We start from the raw sequence: 16,729 nt of genomic DNA on the forward strand, positions 1-16,729 counted from the left end.
AGATCAGCCCTGGGATTTCTTTGGAAGGAATGATGCTAAAGCTGAAACTCCAGTACTTTGGCCACCTCATGCCAAGAGTTGACTCATTGGAAAAGACTCTGATGCTGGGAGAGATTGGGGGCAGGAGGAGAAGGGGACGACAGAGGATGACATGGCTGGATGGCATCACTGACTCGATGGATGTGAGTCTTGAGTGAACTCCGGGAGTTGGTGATGGACAGGGAGGCCTGGCGTGCTGCGATTCATGGGGTCGCAGAGAGTCGGACACGACTGAGCGACTGAACTGAACTGAACTGAAAGATAAGAGTTATGGACAGAATGTGAGATGCTTCAAGTCAGGAGTTTGGACATGGTACTGTTATTGCCAGTGACAAGGTTTAACTGCAGGAGTGGATGGACAAGGTGAGAAAGGGCAGCTGAAAGAGGGTAGGTTAGGGTGGTAAGGAGCCAAGTGTTGCAGGGTTCACCCATGTAAAGTCACCATGGATGGTAACACGAGTAACGGTGGAGATAAAAATAGTGAACTGTGTTCCAGTATCTTCGGGAATGAGGGAAGCATGACTAGGAAGTCAGTTGAGGTAAAAGTGGTACAGTTTATCGGCCTGGGCTTCAAAGAAGGACAGAGAATTCATGTATGAGTAATGAGGAAGGGAGGATGGAATAAGGTAAAGAGCACTTGGAGCAAAATAGTGTCACTTTCAAGAGTCACAGGAGAAAAGGGACCATCAAGAAACAACCACGCTCAATAGGAACAAAAAGACAACGTTCACAGAAGTTAAGAATGTATGAAATTTACTGATGGCAGGACTGAGAGATTGAGTCAGACCAGGGATTTTCAGAGCCACTTGGTGATAAGCATCTCAATGGTGATGGATGACCTGGAGGCTTTGCTGAAGAGAACAAGAATGTAGCATGGGATGGCAACAACCTCACCATGTTTTTAAACTTCTTTAGGTTTAAAAATGTTTTAGAGCCTCTTTCTTTGGATTGGTCTCATGGGCAGTTTGCAGTGATGAAATAAGGTCTGTCTTTCCAGGAGAGAGGAGCTCTGGGGAACCCCATGAGTCCGGCTGGGAGTGGGGAAAGTTGAAGAAGGAGATCAGCCTCCTCAATTCAGGGACAGAGAGTTCAGTCCAGCACAGGAGGACCCTTCCTACAGACATGGCCAAAGATGGAGTGGTCTGCCTCAGACAGCAGTCCCCCTTCTCTGGAGAAGCCAAGGACGCTTCTTCAGAAAGAAGTTCAGATAATGGACAATGCCATGGTCAAGACTCTGGCCTGGTGGCCTTTATGAAGTGTGTTGGCAGATGTAGTTTGCAAGTCTGCCTTTAAGATATGTCTTTAAGGTGAACCTTCAGAAAACTTGATCTTGCATTTTGGTTACGCTGGCACCAAGATTGTGATAGGTAGGTTCCTGGACCATAGCATCTGAACTAAAACACTTGTGTATTATCTGATCCAGTTCATAGCCAAACTATTAGTGTGGTTAAATACAACAAATAGTCCATTAGTTCCTGTGGAAAGGACCCTTAAAAGAACAACTGCCCCCATGAAACCTATATTCTCTTTTAGTTGTAAATCCAAACTTTTGCCACAGTAGAAATTTTAAATTGCAAATTAATTTTAACCATTCTTTTTATTATAAAATCATTACATGCATGCAAAGATAAAAAGCAAACATTACATAAGGAAAGACAGTAAAATGAGTCCCCCTCTTACCCCTCTTACTCCATTCATTCCTTAGAGTTAACCACTTTTATCAGTTTTTTAACATATTCTCTTTTCTTCTATACACTGTTCTATGCGTGGCTTTTGTCTATTAATATATCTAAGATATTTCCATATTAGCACTGTTTTACTCTTCCCATTCCTTTTTAGCAGGTTCGGTCAGTCCCCTGTCAATGAATATTTAGGATAGTTCCATTTTTATTCATTTAGTTATTACAATGCTACATGAGCATCTTCTTTGCCCACATAATAAACTCTATTAAATTGAAGATATAAATGTATGTGCTGTTTGCTCAGTCACGTCTGACTCTTTGCAACCCCATGGACGGTAGAGCATCAGGCTCCTCTATCCATGGAATTTTTCAGGCAAGAGTACTGGAGTGGGTTGTCATTTCCTACTCCAGGGGCTCGTCCTGCCCCAGGGATCAAACCCATGTCTCTTTTGTCTCCTGCATTGGCAGGTGGATTCTTTACCACTGTGCCACCTGGGAAGCCCTTTGAAGTATAAACAAACATCTAAAATAAATTTCTGGAAATAAAAATGACAGATCAAAGGACATACACATTTTAAACTTCGAAAAGTAGTGCCAAATTGCCCTCCAAAGGTATTGCATCAATTTACACTCCCACTCACAGTGAAGGGAAAGGGAAGGGAAGTCGCTCAGTCGTGTCCGACTCTGTGTGACCCCATGGACTGCCGCCTACCAGGCTCCTCCGTCCATGGGATTTTCCAGGCAAGAGTACTGGAGTGGGGTGCCATTCCCTTCTCCGCACAGTGAAGGCGTGAGCCTTAAACAACAAATTGAAATAAGTCCTTTGAACAGAGATTCAAGCTGACTTCATTACAGAGCAGATGAGCTTTTGCAAGGTAACTAGCTTCTGATTTACTTGTTTGAGAAATCCAAGTTTTTACTAACGTTGAGTGAAATCCAGGGTGGAGTTCTGATGGAAGTCTTTGTCCATTCCAAATGAAGTGACAAGGCTGTTCCTCCCACACAGGATATCCAATTTCCAGCCCAGCATGTATCCTTCTTGCCTCATGATCATTGATATCCCTATAGAAACTCCGAGGTCCCTGCAGGGTACCTCCCAGCTACCTATGAGGGCAGCTCTGTTATGCACGACACCATTTCCAGCACCATGTTATGCTTCATTCATTCCAGGTTGATGGTTTAAGTCATTCGGTCCAACTTTCCATAACCGGATGATTTTTCTGGGCACTTGAACAGATGCTGTCTGTTAAGGCTGGGCCTTCTCCAAAAGACAAACAGATTTAACTCGCCGGTTATTAACCACATTACTGTTTTAGAGATGTATTCTTACAAGTCCTTCCCTGGGGCTGGATCTCAGGAAGACAGCAGTCTAGTGCGTGTGCATAACTAAACTAACCAACTAGAAACTGGCATCAGATCTGTAGGAAAGATCAAATCAGCTGAGTTGATAAATTCATGGTCTTCCTGAAAACCAGAACCAAGGAAGTCTTCTCATTAGAATACATCCAGCTCTTCAAACTTCATTGCATCTTATTTTCATGATCTAAACCATCAGCAGTAAAAGCAGAAAGATTGGACCTGGCAAGTAAAGGCAGATTTTGCCACATCACATACGTAGAAAATGTTAAGTGGCAGCAGAAGTGAATCATGGATTTTTTTTTTTTTTTTTTGTCTATTTCTGACATCCCCAGAGCTTAAAATGCTAAGTCGCCTTCATCAGTCAAACTTGAATACTGTTATTATAAATTAATAATATAATTTCCCACCTCCATGAAGCCTTCTCTTAAAAAAAAAAAAGTGGAAATCTGTTATACCAGGAAGTTGGCATGTTCAGTTAAGCATGGTAAATTTCTCTTTTGATTAAATCTGAAATGAACTGAATCATCCCGTCTTAGTCATGGGCCACTAAACCTTCAGTCCCATTTAACTAAGAACCCACAGCAGGTCCCGCCACTTCTGTTACAAACCCACATTTCAAATGAGATTGACAGGCACCAATTTACAATGTAAAGTTGAGGATTCCAAAAAAAAAATAGAAGAACACAAGTTAACTGACCATTTGCTGACACATGAGATCCAGGTAACAGGAGAGGATGGGTTTTTGTGAAACACTGGCTACTACAGAATAAATGTTAGCCAGAGCTAAAATCTGGTTTTTATATATCAAAACAAGTCAGAGTAACCTTTCAACACATATTTGTTGAGCACCTACCATTTGCCAACTGCTGTGAACAAATCAAAACTGCCCAAATGAATACATCAGTGTCATAGGCCATTGGCAGAGAGACATACCCAATATATGAGCTTTGACTCCAAAGACCTCTTTTCTACCCCTTAGCTGTAGTGGGGCTGGATGCTGGCAAATCTTGGATCTGAAGCCTGCCTCGGTAAAGCAATTCATTACGCATTTATCTCTTAGATATCCACAGGGTGAAGGGATAGGAACAGGGGAGAGACATTCAAACCTTCTATCTAGCAGCCCCTGCCTGGCTCAGAACTCCAAAACAGATCACACAACCGCTTTGCGAATGTTTGTGGGAGCCATTTGTATCTGTGTATCCAGGAGAGAACTGTTCAAAAAATTAAGCTCCTAAAATAATAAAATAGTTGACCCAAAATGATGAAGAACAGTAGCTCTCAAGCCATGTCAGCCCCAGCTAAGGTCAGTAAACTGACTCCTTGCCTGAAACATCATATTTTGCCGTCTGATACCTGCTGTGAGTTTTTTTATTTGTAAAATCCCAATTTTGCCTGAACTTGATTAGATTATCTTTTTAAAAAAAGCAGAGAGAGTCTCAAAATAGACAGTCATTAACTGTAAACACAATTAGACTCTGGAGATTTAATCTCTACATTAACCAAGAAGCGAGTCTGGTGAGTTTCCTACAGTGTGTTTCTGGATCCTCCTTTTTCTACTCACCAAAAGAATGTAAATTTCAAATAGATTTGCATACAGCAAGAACTCCAAGCACCTCACACCAGCACACACACACGCAAGCATGCTTGCATGCACACATGCTGTAAGAGTCCCTTTGTTGTTTGTGTTAACGTTATCATGTTCAGAAACACTGAGGACCAGTCTGTGATGTAAGTACTGGGGGGACAGATGAAAAGAAGCGTCCCTGTCTTGAGGGGCCCACAGGTTAGTTGGAGAGGAATAAAACACCTCTGAGTTTCTATGAGAACTGCCATGATGGCATAGGTATCAGAGTGTTGTGATAGAGAAAGGTACCCAGGTAGCTTGCCAGCCCAGGAAAGGGACTCGAGAAAAGCTTCCTGAAAGATGAAATGCCTAAAGCAGAGTCTTTAGAAGCAACTAAACAGCATTCCAAGCCATAGGGCTTCCCAGGTGGCACAGTGTAATGTGTCTGCCAATGCAGGAGACACAAGAGCCACAGGTTTGATCCCTGCGTTGGGAAGATCCCCTGAAGGAGGAAATGCCGACCCACTCCAGTGTTCTTACCTGAAAAATCCCATGGACAGAGGAGCCTAGCAGGCTACAGTCCATAGGATACCAAAGAGCTGGACACGACTGAGCACACGTTCCAAGTCATGCGAAGGGTAAATTAGAAGGATGCAGGCAGTGCAATTAAAAGCTGGGAAACCAGTTAAGAGACTGTAACCGACATCCAGGCAGGAAGGGTTGGATCTAAAGTGTTCAAAGGTAGACTCAAGAGGACTTGGCAGTTCACTGGATATGAGGGAGAGGAGGACCTCTAAGATGACCTAGGGAGTGAGGAGATCACCAGTAGAAAATACAAGTGGAAGAGCAGATTCCTGGGAAGGAAGACGATACAAGGGAGTTTGGGGCACAGTGAGTTTAACCCTGAGAGGGACTTCCCAGTGAAGATATTCAGAAGTCCATCGGCTGAGAGGACCTGGACCAGAGTTCCGAATGTGGGAATCGTCAGTAGTCGGGCAGTGGTCCATTGGGTCCCTTGGGAGAATGTGAGGCAGAAGGAGTGAGGAGGGGACCCTGGGGAATGGTGGCACACATGGGGCACATTTGGGGGTCCTTGAACATTGAAGGGGATTTCAAGGAAGGGAATGAGGAACACCAGATGCCACTAAGGGAGCCAGGCAAGTGGAGGTGAAAAGTGGCGAGGATAGGGTCAGTGGTGAAATGCTGACAAATGGCAGGTGCAGAGTTAAGAAGTGACCGAAGGAGCCCTAAGGACGCAGGGGCACCGCACAGACTGACCTTTCCAGAGGTTTGGCCATAACGAGAAAGTAAGTGAGAGCAGTGCCCGTAGGATAGCTGGCGTCAAGAGAAAGGCTGCCACGTTGAAAGACTTAAGCATGATTATAGGCTGAGGAGGAAGGGAAGGATTAAAGATGACGGATTAGGCAAAGTCCCTGGAAAGGCAAGAAATTGGAATAAAGGACAGAATTTCATTCTTTAAGATACCAACTTCTGAAATACATTGGAAATTTTCCAAAATATTTAGGAAGGCACCCTATTTCCAGTGATAAGGTGACCCCATTAGGAGAGATGACAGAACCAATTCATACCTGGACAGATCTGAGCCTTACTTGTGACTCCAAAGGTCATTCTTACAGAAAATTATTTTTAAAAGCCTTAATAAGGAAATCAGGCTATTTCATTTCATTATATGATGAGTTTGCCCACGGCTTGAGATTATGTAAATTATGTAAAGATTCTTATTAATTACAGAAACTAGTCCTATGATTATGCCTGTAAATATACTACAGTTAAATTATGTTAATCATCTTTATTATGCGGTCCATTCACAAAATATTTACTAAAGATGCTTTATAAATTACTTTATTACAATACTAGTTTGATTTCCATTCATGTCAATGGAACCTTATCATTGGTTTTACATGATGCTTCGCAAAAATTAGAATAACTTGAGGGTTGTATCTCAAAAGTAGATTTAGAATAAATAAGTAAAATCTATGTTCTTATGCAGGACAAGACTTTTATTTTTAATATTTTGCTTTTAAGAATAAAAATCAGGCCAGATGCTATTAGATGAATAAGCTGCCCCAGAAGGACAGTTTGTGGAATGCAAGTGGACCTTACTTGTCCAAGCTGCTAAGTAGTGTCTGGTATCTTCGAGCTTTATTCTCTGAGTTTCCATGCCCTCTGGAGAAGGCCCCCACCATTACAGCATGAATCTTAAGGCCTTGTTTCTTGTCTCTCTGGCTCCAGGCTGTGAACCCAACAAGGGCACCAGATGGATCTTATTATCAAATATTGCCTGATTCATAGCACGGCCTTGGTTAATATTTGCAGAGTGGGAGATTGGTTGTGACCTGTACTGACTTGGAAGAAAAGCTCAGACTTCCCTGGGGAGCTAATATAGGGAGAGCGTCACTCTAATTCAGTGAGTTCATGAGATGTGCCAAGCATGACTCTAAGACACTTGTGGAGGCATAGAGAAATACACAGATGGCTGAGAGAAGGTCCCTGCCCCCGAGAAGCCTGCCCTCTGGTGGGGAAAGCAGAGAAGCTGGCAGCAAACTGAAATAAGGGCTGTGACGAGTACAAAATGCCCTGAGAGCAGTGGGTAGATTTCCACTTGGGAAGGAGGGCGTGGGTCTCAATAGAGAGACTTCGAGTCTGGCCTTCAGTTCAGTTCATTCGCTCAGTCGTGTCTAACTCTTTGTGGCCCCGTGGACTGCAGCATGCCAGGCTTCCCTGTCCTTCACTATCTTGTGTAGTTTGCTCAAACTCATGTCCATTGAGTGGGTGATGCCTTCAATTAGGCCTCGACAAATGAGGAGTATCTTCATGCAGGAGGAGGAGCCAGAGCGCAGCTTGCCCTACTCTACTCTCTGCTGTGCTCACTGCACCTCCTCTTCCATCTTCCTCCTCTTCCTTGCAGTGCCCACCTTGGGGACCTGATTGGGGGGGAGGAGGTACAGAAGGGGGACAACTGGGTGCCCCTCTTTATTTCACTTCTGGAGCATGAACACTTGGTCCACCCTATTTTCTCCTCTTTACTTCAGACAGCTCCTGGGGCTCTATATATGGACCCTTAGCCCTAATGACCAACCTAGATAGCATATTGAAAAGCAGAGACATTACTTTGCCAACAAAGGTCTGTCTAGTCAAGGCTATGGTTTTTCCAGTGGTCATGTATGGATGTGAGAGTTGGACTGTGAAGAAGGCTGAGTGCTGAAGAATTGATGCTTTTGAACTGTGGTGTTGGAGAAGACTCCTGAGAGTCCCTTGGACTGCAAGGAGATCCGACCAGTCCATTCTGAAGGAGATCAGCCCTGGGTGTTCTTTGGAAGGAATGATACTAAAGCTGAAACCCCAGTACTTTGGCCACCTCATGCAAAGAGTTGACTCATTGGAAAAAAAAACTCTGATGCTGGGAGGGATCTGGGGCAGGAGGAGAAGGGGACAACAGAGGATGAGATGGCTGGATGGCATCACTGACTCAATGGACGTGAGTTTGAGTGAACTCCAGGTGATGGACAGGGAGGCCTGGCGTGCTGCGATTCATGGGGTCGCAGAGAGTTGGACACAACTGAGCAACTGAACTGAACTGAACTGAGCCCTACTAGGATGCTGGGCTTGAGTGGACCTGAAAGGATTTACTTTGGCCCGTTAGCCAACAGGAAGCTTGTGAGAACTTCATCAGCTTGCCTGGAAACCACAAACACAAGGATCGATTGAGCCCCACTGGGCACTGGGGATACGGCAGTGAACAAAACTGATGAAAATTCCTACCCTCACGGAGCTTGACTGCTAATGGGAAACAGCAGATAATCAATAGCAATAGTGAAACAGTGAATGAGGTGGTGGAAAACGCTTTAGAGAAAATAAGCTGGGGGTGGCAAGTGCTGGAGAGAAAAGCCGCACCTTTAAATAGGCTGCTCAGAGCAGCTTCAATGAGAAGGTGATATTTATAAACAAGTATCAGTACTTGATGGTGAAGGACAGGGAAGCCTGGCGTGCTGCAGTCCATGGGGTCACAAAGAGTCAGACACGACTGAGCGACTGAACAACAATGAACAACAAATCAGTACTCAAAGGAGTGGAGAGAGTGGAGCCCATGGGTCTCTGGGAGAAGAACATTCCAGGTAGAGGGATCAGCAAAGGTCACGGCCCTGAGGTGGAGAGAACACAGTGTTTTCCAGAACAGCAAGAAGAAGGCCAGGGTGTCTGGTGCAGAGTAAGCTAGGAGAGGGGGAGGGGACAAGGCAGGAGGGTCCAGGTGAGCTTCACTGGACAGAATCTTCCAGGTCATTGGCAAGACTTTGGTTTTCATTTTTCCCTAAGGATCCCCTGCCGGATTTTGCACAGAGGCGTGAGTGGCATGATCTGACCACTAATGACCCTGGGATAAGACCAGCTGAGCAACTTCACTTTCCCTTTTCACTTTCCTGCATTGGAGAAGGAAATGGCACCCCACTCCAGTGTTCTTGCCTGGAGAATCCCGGGGACGGGGGAGCCTGGTGGGCTGCCGTCTATGGGGTCGCACAGAGTCGGACACAACTGAAGTGACTTAGCAGGGGACAGGGAAGACATGGTGGAAGAGAGACTGGCCGGGAGGCCAGAGGATTGTTGCTCGGCCCAGGGAGGTAGGGAGCGAGAAGTGGTCAGGCTCTGAAATACGCTGAAAGCAGAGATCCCAGATTTGCTGATAGATAGCTTGTGAGGTAGGAGAGAAAGAGAGGAACCCACAATGACCCCAAGGGTCAGCGTTTGCTCTTTGCCACATCGCTTTCATAGTGCTTCTCAGAGTCACGGTGGCCTGGCTGCCTGACCTGAGTCTCTGATTCCAGAAAAAAAAATAAAGGATAAACAGGAGGAAAGTTCAGGTGCCCTGTTGCTTTTTAAGCTGCCAGCCAACCCATAAACTTCAAAGACAGAGACAGGAAAGGCAGAACTGAAAACACAAAAAATAATTTCAAACACACTGAGTTTTCCCTCCTGTTTCATTTTTCCTTTTCGTCTCCCAGGCCAAGGTCTGTTTGCTGAGGTGTGTGTGGCTGCTCCCTTTACATCTATAAATCTCTTTGGTCCTGTCTCTTCTGTGTTGCTAGGGCTCAGAATGCTCTGTGGCAGCCAGGAGCTAATCTCATCTCCAGCCCAAAACGTTCCTGTCGGGGCATTGCTGATGACTTGGTGGGAAGGATGTGAAGGAATTTCCAGGGGCTGTTTTCATTAATCAACAGCAGAACAAAAGTAAAATGCTTTACTTTGGAGGAAACAGAACCTGCAAAGGTGATTTTGCGACGCCGCTTGGAGCTCCTGCGTTATGGCAGAGAGATCGGTTGAGGATTTTGATGCCGGGTTTTTTTATTTCCAAAATTTGTTCTTCTTCATAATAAGCCCTTCTGCTTTGATCTTTTCCTCCCACACGTCCCTACCACCCCCTCAACACACACTCCCCTGAGAACACTCAGCTGGTTTTCTTTTGCAAATTTCAGACCAAGCGAAACTATATTAAAACTGTGTACTAGTTTTTGACGTAGGTGCCTCACGATTTGAGCCGAGTTTGCTATTTCTAAGATTTTAAGTATACAAATATCTGTCACTATATAAAAAGATACTTTAAAGGTTCACACGCAACAGCGTGTATTTTTTAAAGTCTCTTTAAAACATGTTGAAAAATCACTCCCTCGCTCACCTTGAAAAGTTCCTCAAAAACGTCTCCTTTATCCCCAGGCACACAGTTGTTTTTCTTAGATCTGTCTGTGTCAACCCCTATGCCAACATGGAATCCATGCCCAAAATAGTCAATGAAAGTGGTGCCTCTACGGCCAAGGTTTCTTGCACCAGAGGCTGCTAAGCCTCCATTCTGTTTTAAATATCAAGCTTTTCATCTTCAGTAATTTATGGGGTGAAGATCCTGCATTCACTTCCATAATAGTAACAACGCTTTCTGAGTAATTGACTGTATGTCGGGGCCATCTAAATACCTGATGTGTCTCAAACCGTTAAGTCTTCCAGCAACTGTTTGAGCTGGGTGTTCTGTTCATTATCGCTATTTTAGAATTCTGAGCCTGAGACACAGAGGAGGCAAAGCCCTGGTGCTTCAGGAAGCTCTTTGGAGCCACCCCGAAATCCACTGTGCAATACCCACAGCCCTTCCTGTACTCTGTCCTCACAAGTGATGGGAGAAAGCTGATCACTATCTTTCCATTTGAAGATCACAAAGGTATCAGAGTTAAAACACAGAGGGCCAGCTCCCTCACCTTGACCTTCTCAATTTCAGAGAGATATAAAGTGACCCTTCTAATCAGTTTTGGAACTGACTTTGGAGGAATCACGGAAAACTAAACACCAATCCAACGAGGCCCCTGGGATGCTTACACTGTCAGGTCAGATACCGCCAATTGAGAGACGAGAAGATGCCAAGGCTTCTTCTAATGCAGCACAGGGCCGTGTAACCCTTGCCCCTGGGCTGTTTGTTGGGTTTTCTTTTTCCTCTTTTTTACAGAGTTCTCCCAATGCCAGGTGCTGTGGTCAGTCCTTTATAGGTATTTTCTCACTTAAGGCCTGCATTTAACTCAGGAGTCAGTGGTTAGCATCCCTATTTAACAAACAGAAAAATTGAAACTCAGAAATATTCAGGGACTTATTGACTGTCACCTAGCAGAGCCAGGGAGAGAGCTGGGGCTTAAACCAGGCCTTGCTGCCTCGAAACACATCCACGTGCATGCTAAGTTGCCTGGTCGTGTCTGACTCTTGTGATCCCATGGACTATAGCCGTCCAGGCTCCTCTGTCAGTGGGATTCTCCAGGCAAGAATACCAGAGCAGGTTTGCCATTTCCTCCTCCAGGGGATCTTCCCGACCCAGGGATCAAATCTGCATCTCTTTACTGAGCCACCTGGGAACCCCAGATCATATCCCTTTAACCACGATACTGTGCTGTTCCCAACACACACACACGCACACGCACACGCACACGCACACACACACGCACACACACTGCAGGGTGATCTCTCGGCTTGTGGCTTCAGGCTGAACAGGTCCTGAAGGTGCCAGGCCTCCTGACCTGCAAACCCAGAGGGCCTCTTTGAGAATCACATTCTGTGCTCAGTCTTGTCCTGCCAGCCTCATCGTCACAGCTTCTCTCAGAAGGTGCCCCGTGGCGATCCCAGGGGTGTCCTAGGGCTGGAATGAGGGTGCCCCCCTGGTGAGTCTGCTCCAGCACCCTCAAGAAATTCCCCTGTGTGCTAAGTTCCGAAGGTGGGACTTCCACTGCTGCTTTTCTATAAACCAGTCTCTGAAAAAGGAAAATCCTTTTAGGCCTTGGAGCCGCCGTTGTCAGCACCCTCACAGCAGAATGGCAGCCAGGTCCTGCAAACTGGGACAGAAGTTCTATTAAAGAAGTAGAAGCAGTGGGTGGACGAGAGCTGCTCCCCAGGCAGCCTCTGCCCAAGGGCTGAACCCTAAGAGGAAACAGGTCAAGTCAGTCTGCCCCACTTTTCCGTAACACAGAAAACCTCAGGTGCTGTGGCAGTGGAAAGAGGGACGTACACAGTCTACAGAACCCTTGCTGGTCTCTGAACATTTTTTGAGAAATCCAAATTCTCGAATCATCTCCTCCGCTCCTCTCCCACTCCTCCTTTAGAGACTTTGGGAAAACCAGCCCTCGAGTGACAGTGGCCAGCCCTGTTCTGAAAGATGTTTCCTGGCAAAGGGAGTGACCACACCCCTCCATGCTGTGGGGTCCCTTTTGTTCTTCTTTGTCTCTGGCATTCATCTGAGCTCTGAAAAGATCCTTGGAACCATACACAACATGTGATTAACTATCAACGATTTTCTCTGCCATGATTCATGACTTTTGGGCTTGACTTGGATTGGTTTATTTCAGGTTTTATTTCCCCAAGCTTGTTTCCTCTTTTGAATGCTCTCTCACTTTATTATTATCTTACATATAATTTTTAAATTATGGTTTAAGCTGTGGTTGATCATACAGCTGCAGATTGTTCTAAGTTCAAAGACTGACCCTGAGTCCACAGAGTGGCTTTATTAGTAGAAGCATCATCTTCTATAATGTTTCAGAACCTCCCTTTTCCTCTTCTTGGCTTTTCAGCAGATGATTTAAGGACTTCTTAGAGTCATCTTACACAAGTAGTACCCCTCTTTAGGCTTCAGGCTGCCAAATGCTGAGAATCACTCTCCGTTATCCATCCACCTCGTCCCCAAATAAGACTAGACTTGGTAGACAGGAAAGTGTCTTCCAACCATGCTGCCTGGGCAACCTCCAGACAGTCCTAGCTCCATGCCTTCCCCTGCATTATTGAATTATTTCTTTTTCTCTCCTTTTTCTTTCTGTTCTTATTCCCCTTTACCTCCTCCTTCTCCTAGTCCCCAGACTTCTTTCCTTCCCTTCTTTCTTCCCCAGATTTTCCTTGGCGATTAAATAGAAATAGCTAAATGCAGAATACCCTCCAGCAGGGTAAACCCAATGCTGACCTTCACCGTCCCTCAAAGGGGCACATCATGTCCCTCACTTCGTCCTTCTTTCTCATTCCTTATGCAACCAGGCCACATGCTGACCTACTTTTTTTCTGCGTAATGTTCCTCTTCCTGTTTGCTTGAAGAATGTGTCCAGCAGGGCACATTCACTTCCTAGACTAAGGGACCGACATCCTAGAGGCTACCCTGTGAAAGCAGGCATCTAGATTTAAGGCTAATGGAGCTTTTGAGCAGAAGGAGCTTCCCCTGCGTCACCTTCACCATTGAAGTCAGCTGCTCGTCTCTAGTTTACTGCTTCTGTCATTCCCAACCAGCCACACAAGTCACCTCTATGACCACTCCCCTGGCTTTGCATCCACAGGAGGGCTGGGCTGGGGAGGCCAACCTGCCATGTCCCGTCCTAGGAGGATGGACTCTCCAGGAGAAATTAGTTTGAGACTGATTTGGTTTGGTTGTGGTCTATTCTAGAAAAGTTGAATAAGCTCCCATGCTAATATCCTGCTAGAGAACCGAGCCAACCACAAATGCCTAGTGGGAAAATTGTAGGAGGTACAGTATTTTCAGGGACTCATCTAAATGTAGGCAATAGTTAGTTTAAAATGAAGCTCCTTTGTACCTTGAATAATCCCAGGAGGAAGGGATGGGGAGAGGGGCTGTGGGAATCAAGGATTAAAAAAGAAAGGAAAATGTGCTATGTTTCACTAATCTCTACACTTTTGCATGTTTTTTTTTTTTTTTTCTGTGCTTGTTGCATGCATTTACCCATTAATTATGTCAGTAATGGAGAAGAAATGAAGCATTACTTTTATGGTACAGCTGTTTAAAACGATTACTTTGAAAATGGTATTTTTTCCCGAACCTTTCCCTAAGCGTCTCATCACCCACAGACATTACTTGCTGTGCTTTGTTGATCATCCTTTGCCCTGAATCCCCAAATGCAATCAGTTGCCTCTTTGATGCTTTCATTGCAGCTGACTCAGCTAATTCGACTGCAATGCATGCTCCCGACGACTTTAGAAACTGCAGTGTTAATTAAGATACATGTTTGAAAACAAGAGTCAAATCAAAGAACCCCTGGGCTTGGCTTTCCACGGTCAAAAGCCAATCCTGGGATGAGCATCTAATTTCAGAGAAATGGCCATGCCTCCAGAGCAGATCTGTGTCTAGACCTGTTTCGGGGTCACAGCAATGGAGGGAGTTTTGGTGAGGATTGGGGTTTTTGTTTTTTGTAAGCAATTGGGAGGGAGGGAAGAGGTCCAAGGGAAACCTTTTGTCTGTGACCCAGCAGCTTGAGATTGTCAAGTAGAGAACTGGGCTGAGGGATCCACAAGGTAAGAAAGTACTCTTCATGCAGGTCCTAGGGCCTCTCGGTTGGGCAGAAAGGAGTGATCACCACTGGACGACACCCTAGCTAAGAAAACTAGGCACCCGCTTTGCCAGAGCCTCACCATTTGCCAGGAGCCTCTCTCTTTCTCTTCCTTCTCACCCCATCTCCTTTCCATTACTTTCTCTTGCTTCAGGGAGGTTCAGAGAAAAGGCTTCAATTCTCCACAAGATTGCCAAGAAGAAATGTCAGGTGGATGAGAATGAGAGGCAGAACGGGGCTGCCAATCATGTGGGTGAGTACGGGGAGATGTCCATCCCCTGCTGTTTGTTCCTGGAGTGCGTGAAGCAAGGTGCAGAGAAGCAGGACCCGGTGTGGGCATCCCAAGTCAGTGCAGATACAGAACCCTGTTGCTCAGCCCTTTCTCGGACATCCGAAAGAGTCCCACTTTCCCTGGTGGGTCCCAGGGCAAGAACAGACCCAATAGGTCACCTACTCCCAGGGGAACTTTAAAAAGAGTGAAATGATTCTATGAGGAGCCATATAAAATAAACAAATAATAATGTTAAATAAGTAAAAAAAAATTAAAATAAATTAAATAAATTTAAAATAAATCCTAACCATACATCTCCACTGGAGTAGAAAATCACTCCATTTGGGAGCTTGCACAAAAAGAGGACAGACCTGTCATTTAATACTTGACAAAAGGTGAGAGTACCCTTTCTGAAGTTCTTGCTTGGTAACCGGATTTTGTACCTATGACATCTCCTGCATCACCCCCACCAAATTACTAGATGTTCACTTGGTTGCTCCTGAACTGAGTTCCCGGGTCCCTGAAAGATGGCCCTGACTCTCCCCTCTTAAGAATTCAGCAACTAGCTCCGGTCCCTTTTGGTTGACTTTTTCTGAGTTCCTTTGTGACCAGATCGTGACATTTAGTGGTCTTATTTTAACTTGGAACATAATGTTCCTCCTCTCCAGTCTGTGACTCTAATGTAGCTCTCAAATTCTAAATTCAGTCTAAATTTACCCTAATCTGGATCTATGCAATACATGATGCCCAAGAAACTAAAATTATCTGCAGACAAAATTTAACAGTGTTGCGCTCAAAATATATGACATTCCTTGGAAGAGCTTATGTCTCCTCTGTTCTCCTGACTTCTAGCTTCAGGAACAATCTTTGGCCAAGAAACAGTCAAGATTCTATTGGGTACGGGGTGGGGAAAAAACTTAAACTAAAATGTTAGCTCTCACTCCTGGGAAGTCGCTTCTTCTAATGTGTTCATGTCTGTTCTTATACATCTTAACTTCACTTTGGGACCCAGAACCCCATTTTTTTTTTTGGTCATTAAAGGCTGATCCTAAAGTTGTATCAACTCAGCTAAAAGACACACAAACACAGATTTAGTATTTCCCAAGCATATTAGGAACCAAGCATATTAGGAAAAACAGACAATCACACACAGCAGAACATCATTATGAAAACACGATCACTACTAAGATAAAAGAAGTTGGAGTTTCGGTGGCTTTCCATATTCAAATGCATTTATGCCTCTGTATTCCACAACTGAATACATGAATAAACATAGCATTCCCTATGGCTTCCAAAATTTGGCTCCTTCAAATTCAACCATTTTTATATAACTCGCAAATTATTTCCCAGTAAATTTATCAGTGATAGAAATGTTTAATTTTTCTGAAGTTGCTAGAAATACTCTAATACTTTCTGAGCAGCCTGAAGCTGCCCACATCTGAGACTAATGAGCTTTCCGGTACTCCTGGTGACCCTGACACTGAACCACACACAGCCAAACTCCTAGACTTGACAAGTCCCAAGACTCGACCCAGCTCGGCCAGAGGGCAACCCTTTATATTTCCCTCTCCCTGAAATTATGGCAAAAAAACCTGCATGTGCCCGATCACTGATCCCCTGCAGGTGTTCCTCTGAGCCCTGGAAAAAATCTTCTAGTGCAAGTCGGGTGCTGTAAAGTGGATCCAAACAGTTTATGTTTCTTCTTTGCTCACTCTGTTCCAGGCACTGTACTGAGAGCTTTAATTCATTTTCTTGTGTAATCTCTACAGGTGTGCCCTTTGATCATATTGTTGTTGGTCAGAGCAGCGGTGGTGGTTCTACTGTCATCATCACCCCGATTTTTTTACCTTTTGCTTTTGTATTGGGGTATAGCCGATTAACAAACAGTTGTGACGGTGTCAGGTAAACAGCAAAAGGGTTCAGCCATACATATACGTGTATCCATTCTTCCCCAAAC

The 16,729-nt window shown here is 44.9% G+C and overlaps 1 protein-coding gene across 5 annotated transcripts in view; it reads left to right on the forward strand.

Annotated features, from left to right (window-relative positions):
• SLC24A2 (solute carrier family 24 member 2) overlaps positions 1-16,729 on the forward strand; it is a 292,853-nt gene that overhangs the window by 225,481 nt on the left and 50,643 nt on the right. For all 5 annotated transcript variants that reach the window (XM_086414937.1, XM_086414940.1, XM_086414939.1 and 2 more), the window contains one exon: positions 14,656-14,754. In XM_086414937.1, the coding sequence (XP_086271063.1) occupies positions 14,656-14,754 (99 nt within the window). The remainder of the gene's footprint in view (positions 1-14,655; positions 14,755-16,729) is intronic.

This window comes from Bos grunniens, chromosome 8 (genome assembly GCF_055505025.1).
Source record: "Bos grunniens cultivar Pamir isolate PY7600 chromosome 8, Bosgru_T2T1.0, whole genome shotgun sequence".
NCBI classification, from domain to species: domain Eukaryota; kingdom Metazoa; phylum Chordata; class Mammalia; order Artiodactyla; family Bovidae; genus Bos; species Bos grunniens.